At 43.5% G+C, this 22316-nt stretch overlaps 1 protein-coding gene across 4 annotated transcripts in view; it reads left to right on the top strand.

Moving 5' to 3' along the window:
- The window catches only part of TCOF1 (treacle ribosome biogenesis factor 1), an 89501-nt gene that overhangs the window by 45350 nt on the left and 21835 nt on the right, over window positions 1-22316 (top strand). For all 4 annotated transcript variants that reach the window (XM_075856161.1, XM_075856163.1, XM_075856160.1 and 1 more), the window contains 9 exons: window positions 79-237; window positions 1628-1759; window positions 2264-2431; window positions 2623-2772; window positions 3191-3451; window positions 9745-9882; window positions 18927-19082; window positions 21582-21761; window positions 21846-22046. In XM_075856161.1, coding sequence (XP_075712276.1) covers window positions 79-237; window positions 1628-1759; window positions 2264-2431; window positions 2623-2772; window positions 3191-3451; window positions 9745-9882; window positions 18927-19082; window positions 21582-21761; window positions 21846-22046 — 1545 coding nt within the window. The remainder of the gene's footprint in view (window positions 1-78; window positions 238-1627; window positions 1760-2263; window positions 2432-2622; window positions 2773-3190; window positions 3452-9744; window positions 9883-18926; window positions 19083-21581; window positions 21762-21845; window positions 22047-22316) is intronic.

Here is a 22316-nt window from a genome sequence, read left to right as displayed (position 1 = left end):
AACGATTAGAATAGGATTTCTTTACGTGTCTTATGTTTTTAACCCATTGTGTAGAAAATGTTTTTTCTTTATTTGCAGTTGGCACCATCGTCTCTCAAACCTACAGCTCCAAGTAGTGTTCCGACCCCAAATACAAAGGTGCAAATCCCACATACTGTGCAGATGTCGGAGACGGACAGTTCTTCAAGTAGTGAGGAAGAGAGCGAGGAGGAGAGTGAGGAGGAACCTATAAAACAGGTATGAGCTATTAGTATGAGCTATAACCAGAAGAAATAAGCATAATGAGGACAAGGACCACCAATAGCCTGCACGGTGACACTACAATCCCTGCAGAATTGATTGTCCATGTCCTGTAAGGTTGGGATATGTACAGGACTAAAGTGGTTTACACTAGCCAATTATCATGACGCTTTGCTAGTTCCCGTGCCTTTGTAACAACAATTGACCAGTGTGAATGAAGATCAATAAGAACTCTTTCTTGTGTCTCCGTAACATGTATCACTGCACGATCAGTATATTCTACTCATGGTAACCTCTACACAGGGCATTGCTGTCTAGCCCACTGTTCAATTGAGTGATAGCCTTCGCTATGCAAAAATGTCACTCCTCGCTGTGACTTAGGCTTGTTCACACATTCATATCGCGCGGTTTGTGTAACTCCTGTAGAACACTGCCTTATGTTCGATATTCATTAGATCTTCTACCGCGATTGTTTAAACACTGATCATTTGTTGGTGGTTTGAAAAATGGGGTGTAAAAAAAAATGTGTTATTTTTTTGGGGGAGATGGAAGTGCCTGTTGCAGGTCAGCACGATTCAAGTAAATAGAGCTGACCTGCAATACCAGACACCGCCTATAGACAAGAACGGCAGTTTTTTTTGCTGTTTTAATCTTGTACAGCTACTTTAAGCCATAGCTGCCTGCGTTGTAGTTAATATTGCCAATCTCCTGTAGAGGGCGCAAGTGTATATATACTCTGTGGGGGATTCTTTCTGTAATTCAGTAATTTGTGAGCGGAGGTGCACTTTTTTTTTTTTTTTTTCCCAGAACAAAACAAAGGGTCCATGATATTGTGCAAGTTTGAGATTTCTGTAATTCATAAGTCATTGATTTCAAATGCCATGTATAGCCGATGTAATGCCATGGAAATAATTGGTGCTTTCTGGATTTGCTCCATAAATGTTAACTGGAGGGTCTGTGTAAACCCTAGAATATTGTGAAACTGCGATGGATTTCATAAATGACAGATTAAGCCCTTGTCGCGCATCACGACATTACTGTACTTCGTGGGGAGGACTTCTGCTCCTTGACCTAGGTTTACATCGAGGTGATGGCACGGGCAAAGAAGCTGTCAGCCCCATTAGCAGTGGGTACCGGCTGCTGATCCTTAACTCACATGCTGGCTGTTTAACCCCTTAGATGCTGTGGTAAATAGCAACCGCAGAATCAAAAAGTTTAAGAGGGAGGGGGCTCCTGAGAGAGAGAGAGAGATATTCTACACATGACTTAAGCCGTGAAGAATTGGTACACTAGTTAGTTACTGTGGATGTTTCTGCACATTGAGTAGAGAATAATTCTATCTCGTTAGAATTCTCAATCTGGATTTTTTTTTATTTTTTTTTTGCAGAAATCGAAGACCACGGCATCGCCAAAGAAAGGAGCTACCCCTGTGTCTCGTGCAAAACCCGCTAGTTCCCTGGCTTCTAAGCCTGGGCCTGAAGGCTCGGAGGACAGTGACTCCTCGGATAGTGAGTCAGAGGTAAAAGCACCCGTGGTAAAATTGTTAAAGAATATATATGGTCTTGGATTCCAAATAGCCACTATCCATATTGTAGTTTATTGGTAGGTTCTTTAGGATATGCAGCCAATCTTCTAGCTATAGTTAGTTTAACTTTACCCTGATTTCTGACCTAGTGAAAAACTGATCAGAATACTGGAAGCTAGTGTCCGTTGCATGACCGAAACCATCAACATCAGACGGAACCTATTGGTCCCGCCGGTTCTCCGTTATTTTGACTGACATAATTTCGCTGTATGATCTATCTTGTCCTGCAAAAAACAGACTCTGACGTCAGCCCCAACAGAGCTCTGACGCAGATGTGAAGAGGGACGAAGTGTCCCTATATGTATCCGGTAGTCACTCGTCTCCTTCCATAGAAATAACACGCCTATTCCTATAGGGATAAGGTAGAGACCAAGGTTTTAACACTACACAAATCCCAGCTCTCTGCTTAATCTGCGTATATGTGGTTCATTTCAACAGAAAGCTGCCAATGATCTCCCTGCTTCAAATGCGAAAAAAACAGTTCCATGTGCAAAACAGCCAAAGGCTACATCACTTACACCAAATACCGGAACCCCACTGCCTGCCCATGTAGATGACACTTCAGAAACAGACGACTCTGATAGCTATGAGGAGCCGGCGGCCGAGGTATGGTCGTGCGTGCGTGTGTGTTGCTACTGGAAAGACCAGAACCCTACTGGAAACAGCAGTAGCTGAAAGCTCCGAAATTGACAGCTCTGATAGTGATGAGGATCTATGATATTCACTCTAATACCAGCTTGTCTGTATATATTCTATGAAGTCGTGTCTAAAATAGAAATGTACATTATACCCTGCAGCTCTCCCCAAATAAGAAAACCCAACCCGTGAAACCATTGAGAGCAACGGCAGCTGCTAGTAAGGCGGGAAACTTACCGAAAGCACCAACAACCGCAGATGACACTTCAGAAACCGAAGACTCTGATAGTGATGACAATCAAGAGGCGGAGGTATTGACTATGCGCAATTGAATTGCCGCTTGTGTTAAAGGGGTTTTCACATCAGGACAACCCCTGTCCATATGCTCTATGGGGACACATGGATGTCGACAAGCAGCGGCTCTCGCTGTAACACAGACCATTAATGTCTTACATGGAAAGTCATACATTCATTGGCTGCCGTGTAATTCTAGATTGCCCCTGAAGCAGACACTGCTTAGGAATCGTCTGGCTAGCCGTGACTTCACACGGCAAAATCGTCTCTTTCTTGGTCCCGTAGCGATTATCTAATCGCTGCTGCAGCCGCAATGTTAAAGGGGGGGTTTGTGATCAGACAAACACCTTTCATGTCTCTCCGATCCCTGTAAATGTGTTAATGGTCTATAATTATTGTGTTCACCATGGACAACTATTTGTTTGTTTTTGCCAGAAACCAGCCAGTAGTCTCACTGCGTCGATCTTGAAAACACCATCCAGAGGTGCCAAACAGCCTGTGACACTGGCAGCAAATGAGGGAAAGGCCAGAACCGCACCGCTTGCAGATGACCGCTCCGAAACAGAGGATTCCGATAGCGATGAGCCGTTTGCTAATGTACCAAAACCTCACAGCACTATCCAGTTTGAGAAAATAGTGAGACAAAATTTGTCAAATCTGACTCGCCTTGTCCCGTATGGCTCCTCCCCTTCCCAGGTTTGATCAATATACAGTTGATAGTAAGCTTGTTCTGTGAATAACACTAAGGGTATGTTCACACAATGAACAAAAAACGTCAAGGGAAAACAGCCGTTTTTTGCAGGGCGTCTTTTTCGGTACAGGACTCCGTATTTCCCAATGAAATCAATGGGCAGATGTTTGAAAAATCGGAAGCAGAACGCCTACAGACGTTTTTCGGGACATTTACGGCCTGAAAAACGGCCGAAAATAGCCCGTGTGAACATACCCTTATGCCTCATGCACACAACCGTTGTGCTACTCAGGCTGTCTTTGACAGCATCCGAGTGGCACCCGATAGTCTTCACGGACCCATTCACTTTAGCAGGTAAATCGGATCCGTGAAAAATGGTCAGTCTCCGATCCGAGGAAAGATAGGACATGTTCCATCTTTCCTCGGATCACTGATGGGACTCGGCCAGCGCACACGGTAGTGTGCATGAGGTGTAACTATGTATTTTAGGGCATAAGTGACTAGCAGTTTGCAGTGTGGTCTGCGGTTATCAGAGCTGAATGCTCATTTGCTTTAGGGAGAAGCGGCATTATAGGGGTTTGCCCATCACGGACATTTATGACCGATCTACAAGATATGCCATTAATGTCAGGTAGATGCGGGTCCCACCCCTGGGGCCCCCTAATCCCCGTTCTAACTTTCTTGGTTCCCACTACCTCCCAGTCCACTTTGTAATTTCCAGCCATGTAATCCGGAAAACCCATAGAAGTGAATGGCAGTTACGAAAACAGCGTAGTTCAATGTGCTACACTGTTTTTGGACTTTCCGTTCATGTAATCGGGAGGCGTTGGGAACCGAGAGAGGGGGAGCTTTAGGGGCACCCGTTCTACAGATAGATTCAGGTCCCAGCTCAGACCCGCACCTATCTGGCATTTATGGCATATCAAATGTCCCTGGTGGGAAAACCCCTTTAAGAGAGAGCTGCTTATTGTATAAGCGCTCCGCGATATTAAAAGGGGAGGGAGAACATGAAAGGGTTATCTGAACCAGACAACCCTCCAAAAATAACAGTACAGCATTACTGTTAAATATACACGAACAATGCGTCGTCTATGTAAATACTTTGCTTGTCATCTTCGATTGATCGGGAGTTACATGATTTCTTTTATGTCTGAAGCTAAATTCAGAGTCTTGCTGGTTTCCAGAGAACAGTGGATTGCTGGAGCAACGCTATCAATGTGTTTACAAATGGGGAAAACATTGTAAAAATACAGTATGTTGTGAAAGTATTCACGCCCTTGATGATTTTCCTGTGTTTTTGGGGGTTTTTACCATTTTGATTTTACACAACATGCCGACCACCTTAAAGTTGCGATAATTTATTTAATTTTTTTACACCGTACCGGACAAAAAAAGGAGATGACTGTGCATAAGTATTCACCCCCTGAAAGTCAGTACTTTTGTAATTGCAGAAAAGGTGGCTCCACAGATTCAATCATGCCAAGGATTCTCAACTGGATTGCTGTCTGGGCTTTGACTAGGCCATTCCAAGACCTTTAAATATTTCCCTTTTAACCCTCACCCGTCACTAACATGCCTATTTACGTCGGGAAAGGGTATTTAAAGATGGTACCCGCTCAGAAGCAGAGCGGGTGCCGGATCTCAGCTGTGTTACACAGCAGGGACCCGGCGGCAATGCTTGCTTTAAACATTTCTGATCGAACATTTAACCCCTCAGATGCCAGTGTCTGATGTGACCACCGGCATCTGAGGGGTTTTTGCTGCCCCTTTAACTTCAGTGCCGGTCACCGGCTCCAACACAGCGGGAGCCGGTGTACTCCTAGAGCAGCTGGGAGCCTTGTGAACGCTACCAGTCCTGTTATAGGAAGGTTCCTGTTACCTGCCTATGGCAGGTCTCAAAATTAGTGCAATGCTATTGGCATAGACTGCAATATTGTAATATTGCAGCCTATGGCATAAGCAATCTAATGATCGCAGGTTCAAGCACCTAGGGGAGCTAAATAAAAGTGAAAAAAAAAGTTTAAAAAAAAATAAATAAACACATTCTGTATCCCCTCGTACAAAAATGCCCGAACTATAACAATTTAAAAATACTTATCCAATACGGGGAACGTCGTAGCGGGGATAAAGGTCAAAATGGCCGAATCGCAGTTTGTTTTTTTGCCACTTCAACCCCCACAAAAAATTTAATAAAAAGTGATTGAAATGACCGACATTCTCAAATGGTATTAATAAAAACGACATCTTTCCCCATAGAAAGACTCCTTACACAGCTCTGCACACAGAAATATAAGTTATGTATTTTTACTGTACTAAAACGATATAAATCTGGTATCACCGTGATCGTAGTGACCCGCTGAATAAAGGAAATGTCATTTTCACTGTACATTGAGCACCGTAAAAAAGAAACCCATAAGAAAATGGCGTAACTGCTGGTTTTTTGTTTTTTTTCCCAATTCCACGCTAGGGTCCATAACTGAAACAATTGAAACCTATTGGTCCCGCCAGATCTCAGTAATTTTGACTGATAGAATAGCGCTGTATGCTGCTCTATTTTGTCCGGCAAAAACGGAATCTGACAAGTCAGCCCCTAATGGAGCTCCAATGCAGAAGTGTCCCTATAGGTATCCGGTAGTCACTCGTCTCCTTCCATAGAAATAACACGCCTATTCCTATAGTGATGCGGTAGAGACCAAGGTTTTAACACTACACAAATCCCAGCTCTCTGCTTAATCTGCGTATATGTGGTTCATTTCAACAGAAAGCTGCCAATGATCTCTCTGCTTCAAATGTGAAAAAAAAGGTCCCATGTGCAAAACAGCCAGAACCCCATTCGGAATACCTTTTTTTTTTTTTTCTCTATTTCCCAGTACATCTAACACATAAAATTGGTGCCATTAGAACAATTTGTCCCTGTAAAAATCAAACCCTCATGTCTGCGGCAATGAAAAAATAAGGGTAAAGCCTAAAAACGAAAATTAGTCTGGTTCTGAAAGGATTAAACCCCTCCAGTGTGGCTTTATTAGTATGCCCTGTATTTTACTACCATCCATCTTTGCTTTTAATTCCGATCAATTTTGCAGTCCCTGCTGGTAAAAAGCATCTACCCACAGCATGAATCTGCCACCACCGTGCTTCACCGTGGGCATGGTGTTCTTGGGATGATGGGAAACGTTGGGTTTCTGCCCAAACTGTTTTCCACGATGGCCAAAACGTCTTATTTTAGTCTCCCCTGACCACGGACCCTTCTTCCATGTGTTTGGGGAGTCTGCCGCATGCTGTTTGGCCAACTCAAATTGTGTTTTCTTATGTTATCTTGAGGTTGTATATCATTGGTGTCTTTGTTGAAGCTCTGATTAACCCTTTCAGGACCAAGGGTTATCGATGCCTCAATGACCAGGCCTAAATTTAAAGTTTTGCCATACATTATTTAAACTGTCAGAACTGTTAAACTACTTTGGATAACGTAACCTTTTGTTCTAAAAAGAAAAGGGAAAAAAAATCCCTTTCAAAAAATATATAGTTTTACTACATACGTAACAGATATTTTATATTACAAACAAACAATTGATCGCAAAAAGTGGGGGGAAAAAAATCACTTTTTTTTTTATTTTGGCTATTTTTTTTGCCTTTTTAAATTTGTAGAACATTTTAATCAAGGCCTAAAACACAGTAGGCTACTTCTCCTAAGTTTCAGGATACCACAAAAATTTGCGCAACCCTTCCTTTTCGCCATGTTATAGCATCCAGAATCACAGATGCCCCTATTTACTTTCAGTTGGCATTTTTTGCATGAACCATTTCATCACACCACACTGCGTTTGTGCTAAACCTGTGGTACCAAAATATCAAAAGTGGCCAGCAATGTACACCATTTAGTAGACCACTTAAGGTATTCAAAAAGGGGTGTATCAGAAAATTGTCACTTTAAATGTTGTTTCTAATTTTGCTAGAGGATGACACCAAAAAATTTAAATTCACATTTTTTTTTTTTACTTTGGTGTCAACTCGGCGGCATTTTTCTTGCACACACCACACATCATGGTAAAAAATCACCATATTAACTATACGGCAACTTCTGCTGAGCAAAAAGATACCCCAGTTGTGCATGTAACCCGCTTTTTGGCCATGTTATGACGCCCAGAGGCAAACATGTACCTTTTATCGTTCAAGTTGCGTTTTTTGCATGAACCATTTTATGGTGCCACACGGTCGTTGCATTCCACCTAAGGAGTAAGAACATCAAGTGACCTTAAAAGTACTCCACTTAGTAAAGTACACCACTTATAGTATTCAAAGAGGGGTCTATTGGAAAATTGGCATTTAAATTTTTTTTTACCAGAAAGCAAAAGTTATTCCACCCACCCTCATCAGTTTAAGTGGCTACGTTTGTATGAAAACACAAAATAAGAAAAATAAATAAAAGAATGATGGCATATATTTCTAAAGTTGCTGATGGAATTTAAAAGCGGACCTTAGTGTGGTAGGTTTTATAGCATTCAATCAGACACAGGGGTGGCAGGGACGGGCAATCAGGGCAATGATACAGAGTATCCCTCCTTTTGCCCCTTTTGGTGCAGACACGGCATTTTCTTTTTTTTTTTACAATGCCAATTACTAGTGTAAGCATCAGAAACTTTTCCTTTTTATTTGTGGGTGTCCATTTTCCTGCCCTTGTGTAGTAGGAGGATGAGTTGGCTAACAAAAATTGCTCAGCATAGAGGTTTGTCTGAGGAAATAGATTTAAATAAATGGTCATCAAAAAAATGATGGAAAAATTCTAAAGGGCCAAAATCTGTAACATCAGCTGTTACGCCAGGGTCAACAGTAAATTCAGGAACAAAAGGAGTGCCAGTACTTGGGGGTTCCCAATGTAGAGCCAACTCAAGAACTTCAGGTTCTTGGCCATATACAACTTCCATCTGCCTTTACGCTTCTGCGCTAGTACAAGGCGGACTTGCCGGCTGGAACAGAGATCTGTATATACACGCCCTGGCAGCACTGGGTAGGTGCGAAAAGTACGTGTATCTACAGATTGTCGGCATGAAAGGGTTAATGACCTCCTTGCCCGGTCTGTGAGTATTGGTGGGCGGCCTTCTATTGTCAGGTTTGTACTTGTGCCATTTTCCTTCCATCTTATTATAATGGATTTAATGGTGCTCTGTGGGATATTCAAAGTTTGGGATTGTTTTTTTGTTTTTTCTTTACCTAACCCTGATCTAGGTTTCTCCACAAGCTTGCCTCTGACCTGTTTGGAGAGCTCCTAGGTCTTCATGGTGCTTTCTTAGTGGTGGTGTAGACTATAGGTGCGTTTAAGAACAGATTGTATAGACGTCATGTGACACTTTGATTGCGGACAGGGAGACCTTCAACTAATTATGTATCTTCTGAAGTTTATTTGGTTTGACCAGACCTTTACTCAGGGGTTGGATACAGACACACTCGCAACTTTTCAGGTTTTGTTTCTTGATTAAAGAGGCTCTGTCACCAGATTTTGCAGCCCCTATCTCGTATTGCAGCAGATCGGCGCTGCAATGTAGATTACAGTAAAGTTTTTGGTTTTTTTAAACGAGCATTTTTGGCCAAGTTATGACAATTTTTGTATTTATGCAAATGAGCCTTTCTTAAGTACAACTGGGCGTGTTTAAAGTTATGTACAAGTGGGCGTGTTATTTGTTGTTTTTTTGTCATTCTGCTGTAACAATTTGGTCTGTTAGATCCATTACATGAAATCTCATTTCAAATCCATTTTAGTTCCAGGTTGTAATGTAACAAAACAGGAAATACACCAAGGGAGGTGGATACTTTTGCAAGGCATAATTAACATTTTAATCTAAAACGGTGGAACGCTTTACGCCCTTATCTGTGATTGCAGTATTACACGTCTAACCTTTTTTTTTTTTTTTTTTTTTTATCGTTCAATAACATGGAATGGACTGTAACTGCACGGATATGCCACCAATGTCCCATCAGTGGAGCTCTGACCTCTGACACCCATTGATTGATGGGGTGAACTGGCAGCTGCGCTGGGAAGCACTTTATTCATATTCTGCGCAAGTCGGCTTTTATTTTTTTTTTGTACTCTACACGGTTGGTAGATGCGGCCTGTGAAAAGCCAAGATGCGTTTAGGGGCAGCTATTTCCTACTGCCACTGTGTTCAGCTGGGGTCAAAGCTCCAGCATTGAGCATTGATTGCATATATCTCTCTGCTGAATATTGATTTATCTTTTTACCTTTATTTTATCACACTGAGGAGATGGCTAATGTTTTGTCTTTCTTTTTACCGTCTTTCTCTAGCCTAGTTCTGCTATAAAAGCTTCAGGTCTGACCACAAGCACCCCATTACCTAAACCATCTGCAGCAGCCGCTGCATGTGCTCCAGACTCGGATGCTGACTCTGAAAGCAGCGACTCCTCCGACTCAGAAGAGAAAACGGTTTGTTTACAATTTCGCTGCCAAAAACGTATGTAATATGTCCTAACTAGAGCTTGGATCTTGGTATTAAAATAAAAGCTCTTGCTGCAATAGTTGGGGTACACCACTTTTTTTTTTTCTTTTTATTACATTTTTACAGCAAGCCGGATTAATAATGCATATAGCAAGCATAATAATCTGCTCAAATCTGACATGGTAAGGCAAAGAAAAATTAGGTAGGTGTAATTAGGTTTTCTTTCCCTTTTCTCTCCCTCCCAGAGTATAAATTTTTTTGAATTAGGAACAGATTGAAAAGTTTACTTCTGGCTCTGTGCATGGGAGGGGGGACTGCAATTCATAGGAAGAACACAGCCTGTTCAGGCCAACTCTAACCCTACACAACCCCTTCCAGTTACCCCAAGGTGGGGGGTGTAGAAACTTTATCACCCCTATTACAAATGAGTGAGGATATGTGTGCTCTGATAGTCACCCCTTCGCCTAATTAGGACACATATTGACTTTGTGTATCTGATGCTTACTTTCATCTGGATCGGAGGTTTTTGGTGTCAGTTTTGGTGAAGATGTAGGCAGAAGTGGCAATTATGGTCATAGACTATTGCTTTAAGGCCAGTATCACACGCAGTTTTGATGCAGTTTTTGGGCCAGTGTTTTTTTTCGTTTGTTTTTTTTTTTAGCTTGGGCCAGAAGTGGATCCGAGAGGAAGAAAAGGTGTAAAGATAAGACTAATGCCTCTCTTTTCTTGTGTGTCCACTTCTGTGTTTGACTCAAAAAAACAGAGCCAAAAACTGCATCAAAATTGTGTGATCCTGGCCTTAGGAAGTTTTGTGGGTCTCCGGCTCTGCTTGGGTTAGACATTTAGCTAAAAACGTAGTTTTATTTTTGGTGGTTTGTTTTCTTTGCATTTTTCTTTCTTTAGACTACATTACGCTTTTGATGCAGAATTGCATGAAGGTGCCTATTAAAGAGAATCTGTCACCATATTATAAGTGCCCTATTTCCTACATAAGGAGATGGGCGCTATATTGTAGGGGACAGCAGTGATTTTTATTTCGAAAAACAATCTATTTTTACCACGTTGGGAGCGATTTTAGATTTATGCTAATTTGTTTCTTAATGCCCAAGTGGGTGCGTTTTTTTACTTTAGACCAAGTGGGCGTTGTACAGAGGAGTGTATGACGCTGACCAATCAGTGACCATTTAGCGTCATGCACTTCTCTCCATTCATTTAGTCAGCGCATAGTGACACTGCGTTATTCACTACGTGCTGTCTTATACTGACACATTAACGTTACTGAAGTGTTTAGACAAGGAATAGACATTCCTTCCAGCCAGGACGGGATGTCTATTCACAATCCTGACACTTCGTTAACGTTTCTGTGGTACTTAAAGCAGAGCAAGCGTAATTTCGTGAGATCTCGCTGTAGATGACAGGTTACAACGACATTACGCTTTGCTCTGCTGTAAGTACCACAGAAACGTTAACTAAGTGCAGGGATTGTGAATAGACATCCCGTCCTGGCTGGAAGGAATGTCTAGTCACTGTCTAAATACTTCAGTAACATTAATGTGTCACACTGCGCTAACTAAATGAATGGAGAGAAGTGTATGATTGGTCAGCGTCATACACTCCTCTATACAAAGCCCACTTGGTCTAAAGTAAAAACACGCCCACTTGGGCATAAAGAAACGAATTAGCATAAAGCTAAAAATCGCTCAAATTGGCAAAAATAGATCGTTTTTCAAAATAAAAAGCACTGCTGTCCCCTACATTATAGCGCCCATCTCCTTATGTAAGAGATAGACTGTCACCACATAAGTGCTGGTGGCATTTTGACACTGTGCCAGATGTTTACTTTCAGAAAATATCTAAGACTTTTTGTTTGTATGTCAAGCATGAAAATGGTCTTGGCCATGAAACTTAAACGGAAAGTTCACTGTCGCAAATGAAGTTGCTACATTTTAAACGCGCTGAAACCAAAAAAATAATTGCAAAATTTCTCATCAATATCATTGGGGGACATAGCGCTATTGGTATAGGGCCTTTCCACCTTATTCTGCGGCAGTCCCATCGCCTCTGCAGAAATTAGCTTCTTGCTGTGGCCTGTGGGGTGCCATGCTGGCCTGTGAGACCAGTTGCTCCCTGGAGAGAGGTGCTCTATCAACTACATTTGTTAGACCATGGCACAGATAGCTGGTGTCCATTGGTATGGCCTTGCTAATTTAGCCCCCCCGGCGGGCTAAGCTGCAGTTTTCCTGCCCACTATTAGTCACGTGTCTCTTGTTGGCCGCTCTGTCTGCTGTCCTAGCATCCTTAATGCAGGCTTTCTCTTGGGCGGTATTCCTCTGCAGTGTGGCCTTCCAGCGAAGCGTTCTCTTTATCTGCACCATACCGGTTGTCAGCGCCATCCAAGAGGAGTTGTTCAGACCTCCTCCAGCCTGCCAGTCTGCCCCCAGAACTCCTCAGCCTCCTGTTATCGTGACTCCGAATCAGGGATCCAGTAGGCCAGCTCAGAGACCTATTTTTAAAAAAAGTTTTCCTAGGTCAATTGTTTTTTTTCCCCTCTGGTAAAATGGCAACGACTTATCAATAATTGATTTGTGCTGTCAAACACCTCACATGTTAAAGATGTCTTCTCCCTCCTCTTACCGGGGAGTGTTCTTTCTACTGTCGTTGGCGCCAGCCTCTGGTTTTTCCAAATCACAGCGAGGTAGAGTATATCCTCTCCAAGGAATCGAAACACCCTGACAGGTACTTGCCAGCCTCCAAGAGGACAGATATGCTGTTCCCTTTCCAGGTAAATTTGGTTTCAGAGTGGGTGGACTCTCCCTTTTTGGATCTGCCTGTGTCTAGGCTTTTCAAGGACATTACTCTTCCACTATTAGATGCAGCATTCCTAAGCAATTCTCTTGTCAAGAGATTGGATTCCCTAGCCAAATTTGTTGTGCCAGGTTTTCCCCTTTGCCCAGAATTCGCTGCCTACTGGGTTAGTGAAGCTTGCTCTGTCTTTGCTGAAAAGCTCCACCAGGGCATTGCAGGAGGACCTAACTGAACTGAGCTTAGCCTCTTATGCGAGGCCTCTCGAGTTAGCTCATTTTGTTCGCAGTGACTGCTGATTCGGTAGTGATACTCTGCACAGCTTGGCTCAATTCCTGGGTGGTGGATCCTGCGTCTAAGAAAGCTCTGATTCGCCAGGATGCTTTCGTTTCCGCTCACTTTTGCATCTGGGTGCTGGGCAGAATGGTGTCCTCCTTCGAGGCCATCTCTTATGCCCAATTTCAAACTAGGAACAGGTTACAGAATTCCCCTGGTCAAGTCGACCCTCCTGCCGCCATGGGTTCACCAGGAGTTGCTATCTCCCAGGGACAATCCTTCGTGCCTCTCCAGTGGCTTGTCAACTAGATGAATTCCAGCCTTTCAGGCTTGTGGGCGGTGTTTTGCCTACTCACACCTGAAAGCACATGGTCCAAGGATGAAGCGCTGCTGTACCATCAACCAGAGTTGATGTCCATCTTCCTGGCACTTGGCCATTTCACATCTCCTCCTTTCCAGGGTCGTCTGAGTCCAGACTGAATTCTGCAGTGGTCACCGATATGATTTATCAGGGTGGCACCAGGAGCAGAGCGGCAATGTGGGCGTACTCTTGGATTCTCCACCGTAGACTGCCTCATACAGGAAACTGGTCACATCATGCAAAGACTTTCCTCAAGATCTACTGGAAATGGGGCACATCTTGGTGTCTTCCACTATGACCCGACCTCCTTTCCCAAGGTCTGCTATTCCAATCCACTTTACCTCAGATGTGTTTAATGGCTTGCAGTCTCTGAACCAGTAATTCCAACTGGCTGACTTGAGCATAAATTATACCCAGTACTTCTTGGAGGTCTTGAACAGGGACTTTGCTCATCTTTCCCTAAGGGTCAGGTCTCTGCTCTGTCTATCCTTTCAGTGAGCGTTGGCATTTTCGCTCTCAGATAAAGACCTTTTTTTTTCTTTTTTTTTTTTTGCTTAGGCAGTTTCTCTTTAAAGGAACAGTGTCACCAAATTTTTTTTTTTTAATATCAGTTTGATGTTAGTGTTTTATTAAAAACGTTTGTATTAATTTGTGTTACTTTTTTTTATTTTTACACTTTTTCTTCTCTATGGGGGCTGCCATTTTTTTCCCATTTCTGCATGTGTCGATTAACGACACATACAGACATGGAATACGGCAGCTCAGTCCATAGGAGTCAATGAACGGGACCCGTCCCATTGACTTTGCACTATGGCTCTGTCCTGCGCAGACGCAGGTCAGAGTCAGACAGAGCAGAGCAGCTGTTTGCAGGGAGAGAGCAGGCGCCATCTTGAAGACCAGCTGCACTGCAGGTAAGATGTGTGTCTCTGCATGTCCCACTCTCTACCTCACAGACCCCCGCTCTCGTGACCCCCGACGGGCACCCCCACCCGACCTCCCCCCGACGCCCCCCCCCCCCCCCCGAAACGGCCCCCCCCTCCCTTGTGTGAAGCCCGTCCATCCAGCCCTTTCCTGGTTATATCTGCGTCTGGGAAAGCTGGGTGACCACCATTACCCCTCATACTGGAGTGTTTAGGGATGTGACTAATGAACCTCTCACACTCCAGTAGGAGGGGTAATGGTGGTCACCCAGCTTTCCCAGACCCCTGAACGGTAAATCCCTCTAGTTGTTCTGAGACTGTTTGGGGATGTGACTAATGAACCTCTCAGTCTCAGCACAATTAGACAGATTTACCGTTCAGGGGTCTGGGAAAGCTGGGTGACCACCATTACCCCTCCTACTGGAGTGTGAGAGGTTCATTAGTCACATCCCTAAACACTCCAGTATGAGGGGTAATGGTGGTCACCCAGCTTTCCCAGACGCAGATATAACCAGGAAAGGGCTGGATGGATGGGCTGAGGGTGCACAGGGTTTTTGGTGACCCCCTCTGTCATGTGATCGGACCTAGGTTACCGGTTCATCAGACGGGGTTCATGTGACTATAACTCTGTCCATAACAAGAGACAGTGCACTCGGGACAAGCCCTGCCCTCATGCCATAGTTGTGTGGTTCTGTCTGCGGTGATGGCGGTGGGTGGCTCTGACACCCGCCTCCCCCGTTGGGTCATCTCAGGACAGAAGGGGTGTCCGGATTGGAGACACAGCGCCGCACCTGTCCTCAGGTTGTGTCTGGTATTGCAGTTCACCTCCATTGAAGTGAATAGGACAGAGCTGCAATACCACACACGACCTGAGGACAGGTGTGGCACCATGTTTTCCTGGACGACCCCTTTAAGACTTTTCCCGTGTGTGTGGCAGAGTGGAGTGTGCACGGGCGCAGCTGATACTTCATAGCCGCTTATCAGCTGTTTTGAAGAATCAGCGGCGAGAACACACACACACATCCCCCAAACACACAAAATCAAGTGTAATCAAGCGTTTGTGTTTTTTTTTGCACGTAAAATGTGCAAAAAAAAAAAAACATGTCAAATACACGGCGTGTGAACTGGTCAACTGAAAAGTCATTCACTTCACTTTCATCATTCTAAGGCTGGGTTCACACGACCTATTTTCAGGCGTAAACGAGGCGTTTTACGCCTCGATTTACGCCTGAAAAGACGGCTCCAATACGTCGGCAAACATCTGACCATTCATTTGAATGGGTTTGCCGACGTACTGTGCCGACGACCTGAAATTTTACGCGTCACTGTCAAAATAACAGCCTCGGCAAAGAAGTGCAGGACACTTATATACATTATATGCAGGACACTTCTTGGGACGTAATTTGAGCCGTTTTTCATTGAATTCAATGAACAGCTCCAAATTACGGCCGTAATTGACGCCTTGCAAAACGCAAGTACGAGCAATTACGTCTGAAATGACGGAGCTGTTTTCTCCTGAAAACAGCTCCGTCATTTCAGACGTAAATGCAGTTAGCGTGTGCACATACCCTAGGGGTATGTTCACACACAATGTTTTCAGCTGAAAAATCGGAAGCAGAACGCCTACAAGCATCTGCCCATTGGTTTCAATGGGAAATACGGCGTTCTGTTCCGACAGGGCGTTTTTTACGTGGTAGTTTTCCAAAAACGGCACGTAAAAAGACGCCCGACCAAAATGAAGTGCACATCACTTCTTGGGACGTTTTTGGAGCCGTTTTTCATTGACTTTATAGAAAAACTGCAGTTAAACGCGAGTTTGATTAAAAAATGGCTGAAAATCAGGAGCTGTTTTCCCTTTGTTTAGTAAGCGTGTGAACATACACTTAGCCTTTTGGTGTGTCCTATAAGGCCTCATTCACACGAGCGTGGCGTTTTTGCGCACGCAAAAACGCGGCGTTTTGTGTGCGCGAAAGCCACTTAACAGCTCCGTGGGGCAGCAGCATATGATGCGCGGCTGCGTGCTTTTCGCGCAGCCGCCATCATTATGACACTCCATTTGGATGTTTGTAAACAGAAAAGCACGTGGTGCTTTTCTGTTTTCATTCATCCTTTTGACACTGTTGCGCGAATCACGCTGTTCGCACGGAAGTGCTTCCGTGCGACATGCGTGGTTTTCACGCACCCATTGACTTCAATGGGTGGGTGATGCGTGAAAAACGCCCAAAGAACGGACATGTTGTGACTTTTTTTCAGCGGACTCACGCTGAGTAAAAATCACGGACATGTCAGCACAGCCCCATAGACTAATATAGGTCCGTGCAACGCGCGTGCAAATCACGCGCGTTGCACGGACGTAATTCACGTTAGTCTGAATAAAGCATAACTTCTTCCAGCTGCAGAATCACACCCAATATGGCTGCCAGACACTGCTTAGCAATTTGAAGACACCTTTACCTGGCTTGTGAGAGGGGGGGTGAGGTTCCCTCCCACATTTACAGCAGCTGTGAGTCAGGTTGCTTTGCCTTATTCACCTTGCTGTAATTCTGGGAAGTGCTCCCTCTGGTGGCCAACATTGGAAAACATGTCAAATTATTATTTAATTTTTAATACTTTCCACCATACGGAAAAAAAAAAAAAAATACAGCAAAAAACTTAAAAAATATAATAGAAATAAGTAACGACACTTAAAAAAAAAAAAAGGTTTCATTTGCGACACATTCCCTTTAAACATCCCACTGAGCCTTGGTGTACTAATTTGGTCTTAAGGGGGCTCTTCATGTAGCTCCTTTCAAATCCATGAGAAGTTTTCCTGGAAAGTTACCTTCCTGTTGGTTATTGCATGCGTCAGATGGATATCTGAACTAGCTGCTCTCGACGTGGTAAGATCAGTCCGCATCTATCAGTTTAACGCTTCGTTTTCCTTCACGTTCTTCCAGAAGGGCAGCCCAAGGGATTGGCAGCATTGCTCGTTTGATCTGGTCTGATTTCGAAAGCCTATTGTTCCATTGATAAAGCTCCCGCCCTTTGGGTCACTGTTCGTTCCACGAGGGCTGTTGGTGCCTCCTGGGCAGTAATTCACTATTCTTTAGTTGCTTGGGTCTGTAAGGTTCTAATTGGATTTCTGTGCACATCTTGACAATTTTACCACATCCATTCTTTGGCCTGATGCCAGGGATGGGTTGCAAGGTGCTGCTGGCAGCTGTGCATTAGAAGGGTTGCATGGCTGGTTTCTTACATTCTTCTTTCCCACCCTCTTGGACTGCTCTGGGGTGTCACATGGTGCGGTGTCCCCCAATGATATTAGCAAAAGGCTGACTTTTTCATTTAATTTTTCTGCAGGCCCGCACCTGTTAAATTTGTATTTTTAAATGTATTTTTTTTTTGGACATGTTTTTGTTTTTTGTCTTTTTTTTTATACAAATTGATTTACTCGGTCTGTGGGAAAGGTTTGGCCTGTCTAGGCAGAGCCAAGACTCTTCTTACCTACTGTCAGCCTCCTAGTGGAAAGGGCCTATACCCATAGTGCTATGTCCACCAATGAATTCAATAAGAGAATGTTGATGTCAAGGAATAATTGGATTCTTGTACTCCACATAGAATCCCTCTGAGTAAACAAAGATCGGAGATGTTTGAATAAAAACCTGTGATCGTTTTACCCCTGGAGCCAAACGTTTCTAGAGAATTTGGGAAAGATGGCTGTTTCCTCAGCAAGAATTTGTTTTTGTGTATATTGCCAGTTTAACGGGGGTTTCATCACACACTATGGGGGGGGATTTATGATAAAATTTTGCACCTGTACTTTGCCGTAAAGGCGCAAATTTATTCGCACACTTTGCGCAACAAATTGTGTATTTTTTTCACTTGGTGCCAACACTACTTTTCTTAGTGGGTGGGCTTAGCTGTAGAGGCCACCAGTGGCCTGGCAAACTTACTATAATTCACCCCAGAAATTGGCATAAGTTGTAGCTGAAATGTACACCAGTTCAAAGCTACTGCAGATTTCAGTTTGACAGCCTAATATGCAATAAGTGTAATAAAGGGGTTGTCCGGGTTCGGGGCCAGTTTTTTTACTGATGACCTATCCACAGGATAGGTAATCTGTATATGATCGATGGGTGTCTGACATTCGTACCCCACACCAATCCGTTGTTACGGCTGCCTCCGGGCATCGGAAGCTATGCAATGATACCAGAAGCAAATGGCTCCAGTCACAGTAAAGTGGCCGTGTTGGGTTACTGCAGCTCTGCTCCCATTCACTTGAGTAGGAGCAGAGCAGCAGCACAGCCATTATGCAGTATATGGAGCCTCCTGCTTCCGTAACTGACCACTATATATCTTCCGGCTCCACCCCCCCCCCCCTGAAAAACAGCCCTGAACCTGGACAACCCCTTTAAGAGGCGTGCGCCACTTAATTTAATTTGCATCTCATGCAGCCGGCTACTGTCTGACTGGTGTATGAAACACCAGTCTTGGTTAATTTAGGCCCATGTCCTGGTGACTCCATTAAACATTTACTTTAAATTAGTGAGTGGCTCCCAGCATGCCATGCCATTTATTTATAGTGATTGGCTTAAAAAATGACACATTTTTCTTGTAAATGTTCAATTGTTGTTTTTTGGACCTTTTGTATATAAGTATCTTTCTTTTTACTTCCCTGACTGCACAAATACAGAAAGCAAAAGTAACCGCAGCAACTCCATCAGCGCCAAATAGAGCGGCCAATGAGAAGACGCCCACATCAGGCAAAGTCACATCTGCCCAAAAGCCATCAGCCGATACTTCAGAGTCCAGTGACTCCTCAGATGATGAGATTTCTCCACCAGCCCAGGTACATTGCCTTCAGTAGGTGTTCATGGGTGGAAAAATTCAATAGCACAAGCTAAGCATTTAGTTATTTTCTCCATTTTAATGAGGACCAGTCACTTTTCCTGACATGTATGTTTTTTAGTAAATACTTGTATTCTCTATAAAATAAGAATTCTGGAGCATCTTTTCTTAGAACTTTACGTGGTGCCGTTCCTCTGTTTATTCCTACTACAAATTTACAAATAATTTGACTGCTGGGTGTTATTAGTTGGGGTTGTCCTTGCAGTCAGACTGTCCAATCAGTGCTCATGGTCTCAAAATGTAGGACCACGCCTCCTTGATAAAGGGAATGGTAACACCCAATTGCCAATTTTGTGTAAATTTCTAGGCGTAAGAGGAATGGCAAAATTTAGAGTTCTTAGAAAAGATTTGGTTTTTCTTTTAATGGGAATTTAAAGTACTAAAACAGACATTTTAGGAACGCTGACAGGTCTTCTTTAAAGTGTCACTTTATGATGAGACATGGTGATCTATGCTAGCTTGTGTTGCTTTTCCATTCTATACTGTATGTAAATTTGTACAAGTTAATGTGTAGCTTCAAAATGGTATTAAAGGGAGTCACCAGAAATGTACCTATCAAACTAGTAATTGGGTAATCTGAGGCCTAACATGGAAAACTTCCAGCCCCCGCACGGAGGCGGTGCCTGAAAGGCTTCCGTAGCCGCCGGCAAGATGGCGCCGGCTCAGGAGATGAGCCGGCCTCATCAGCGGTGGATATCAGCTGTATGTTACAGTTAACATCCACCTGTAACGGCAGGAACCGGAGCTAGCTCCGATCCCTGCCATTAACCCCTCAGATGCAGCGATCGCTGCTTCTTTGTGGTTGCTAGTAGTTTGCCAGCTGTGCCCTGCAGACTGCTGACTGCTATTATGACAACAGGAGACCTAACAATGGTCTCCTGCTCTGCCATTACGGAAGCCGATTAGGCCCTGCCCGGAGACTAAGCCTAATCGGCTTGCTGTCAGTGAATGACTGACAGATCTAATACATTGCACTACGAAGGTAGTGCAATGTATTAGAAGAAAAATCAGACTGTTGGACCTTCGACTCCCCTAGTGGGACAAAAGCAAAATGGGAAAAAAAAAATATTTAAAAAATATAAGTTAAGTAATAAAATAAAACTCCCTTTTTCCCTTATAAAGTCCTTTTTATTATTGCAAAAAATAAAAATGAACCATACGTATTCGGTATCGCCGCAACCCTAACGGCCTAAACTATAAAAATATTCCACGCGGTGAACGGCGTAAAAAAAAAAAAAAAACGTAAAAAATAATGGCAGAATTTCTGGTTTTTGGTCAATTTGCCATACAAAAATTTTAAAAAAAAGTGATCAAAAAGTCGCATGTACCCCAAAATGGTACCAATAAGAACTACAGCTCGTCCGGCAAAAACAGCCCCTCATACCACTACGTCTATGGAAAAATAAAATTTGTTAAGGCTCAAATAAGTCAGGAAATAAAAAATATGCAGTCTCTGAAAACCATTCCTGCTAAATTTTGGCTTCAAAAGCCAAATGGCGCTCTTTCCCTTCTCAGCCTCGCCGTATGTCCAAACAGCCGTTTATTAGCACATATGGGGGGTACTGTTTTACTTGGGAGAAATAGCTTTACAAATTTTGCAGTGCTTTTTCTCCTCTCCTTGTGGAAATGAGAACAAAAATAGCTAAACCTAAAATTTTGAATACTTGGAGGGGTGAAGTTTTTAAAATGGGGTGATTTTTTTGGGGGGGTTTAATATAGAAGGCCCGCAAAGCCACTTCACAACTGACCTGGCCCCTGTAAAAATAGCCTTTTTGAAATTTTCTTAAATGTGAGAAATTGCTGCTAAAGTTCTAAGCCTTGTAACGTCCTAGAAAAATAAAATGTTCAAAAAACGACGCCAATCTAATGTAGACATATGGGGGATGTAAACTAGTAACTATTATGTGTGGTATTACTAACTGTCTTACAAGCAGATACATTTAACTTTAGAAAAATGCTGGTTTTTACAATTTTTCGCTACATTTTGGTGTTTTAAACATTTAAATACTGAACAGATCGAGCAAATTCTGCCAGTAACATAAAGTCCAATGTGTCACGAGAAAATAATCTCAGAATCGCTTGGATAGGTGAAAGCATTCCGACGTTATTACCACATAAAGTGACACATGTCAGATTTGAAAAATGAGGCTGTCAGGAAGGTCAAAAGTGGCTAAAGAGGGAAGGGGTTAAAGGGATTCTTGACACTGACAGCCTTGGCTCCCTGTCTTGCTTTTGGCTACAACTCCTGGTTTAGCGGCTCCGACACAAAGCCAGCTGCAGGGGAGGAAAGCTCAGATGGCAGTGACTCTTCAGATGTCAGAGGAGCAAGCAGATACTCTGGTACTGCGTTTTGCTTGATACTACACCAGTAGCCAATATGTACCGTTAATGTTACGTGATGTCTCAGTGATTGTTACCTAAACATCGCTACGTTTTATAGAAGAAAATAGATGTGACTCCTTTGTCAAAGCGGAAGAGGTCTACACCTAGTTCCCTATTGATGTCCCCTCCATCTACAGCCAGTCCAGGCAAGAGTAAAGCGGGCCTGCCTGCAAAGAGTCCAAGAGCTGTGGCCTTACAGAGCAGTAAATCAGAGAGCGATGGGAAGAAAACGAAAAAGGTATATTATGGGCATGAAGTAGAATATTTGGGATAATTGGTTTTGTGGGTGCCGAATTCACAGACATGCTTTTGGCAAATCTAGGTTGGGGCTGCAGCAACAACTCCTGCTAAGGCAATGGTCAAAAGAGGAATAGACTCTTCAGCTAAGACACCCACACCTTCCAAGGTGGGAACAGTAAAGTCTTCAAGTCGAGATAAAACTCCTGTTGCACCGAAGCAAGTGACTCCAGAAGTGTCCGGCCAGTCCTCCGAAAGTAACGCCTCAGACGAGCCATCCCCTAAGGTACATGCTGATTTTCTTTTTTATATTTGATTACACTACGAGAGAATATCATCCCAGTAAACGAGTATATTAACCTCTTAACGCCGAAGGACGGATATATCTGTCCTCTGCAGCTACTAGTTCGCGCAGGAAGACTGATATATCCGTCCTGTGATGGCGCGGGTACTGCCACTGTACCCACGCGATCAGCGGCAGGAGCACGGCTGTTATACACAGCCTGGCTCCTGCTGTAACTGCTGGAATCTAAGTGCGCGCCGATTCCGGCAGTTT

The sequence above is a fragment of the Rhinoderma darwinii genome, chromosome 3 (genome assembly GCF_050947455.1).
Source record: "Rhinoderma darwinii isolate aRhiDar2 chromosome 3, aRhiDar2.hap1, whole genome shotgun sequence".
NCBI classification, from domain to species: domain Eukaryota; kingdom Metazoa; phylum Chordata; class Amphibia; order Anura; family Rhinodermatidae; genus Rhinoderma; species Rhinoderma darwinii.
This window is presented reverse-complemented; position numbering and strand designations above follow the sequence as displayed.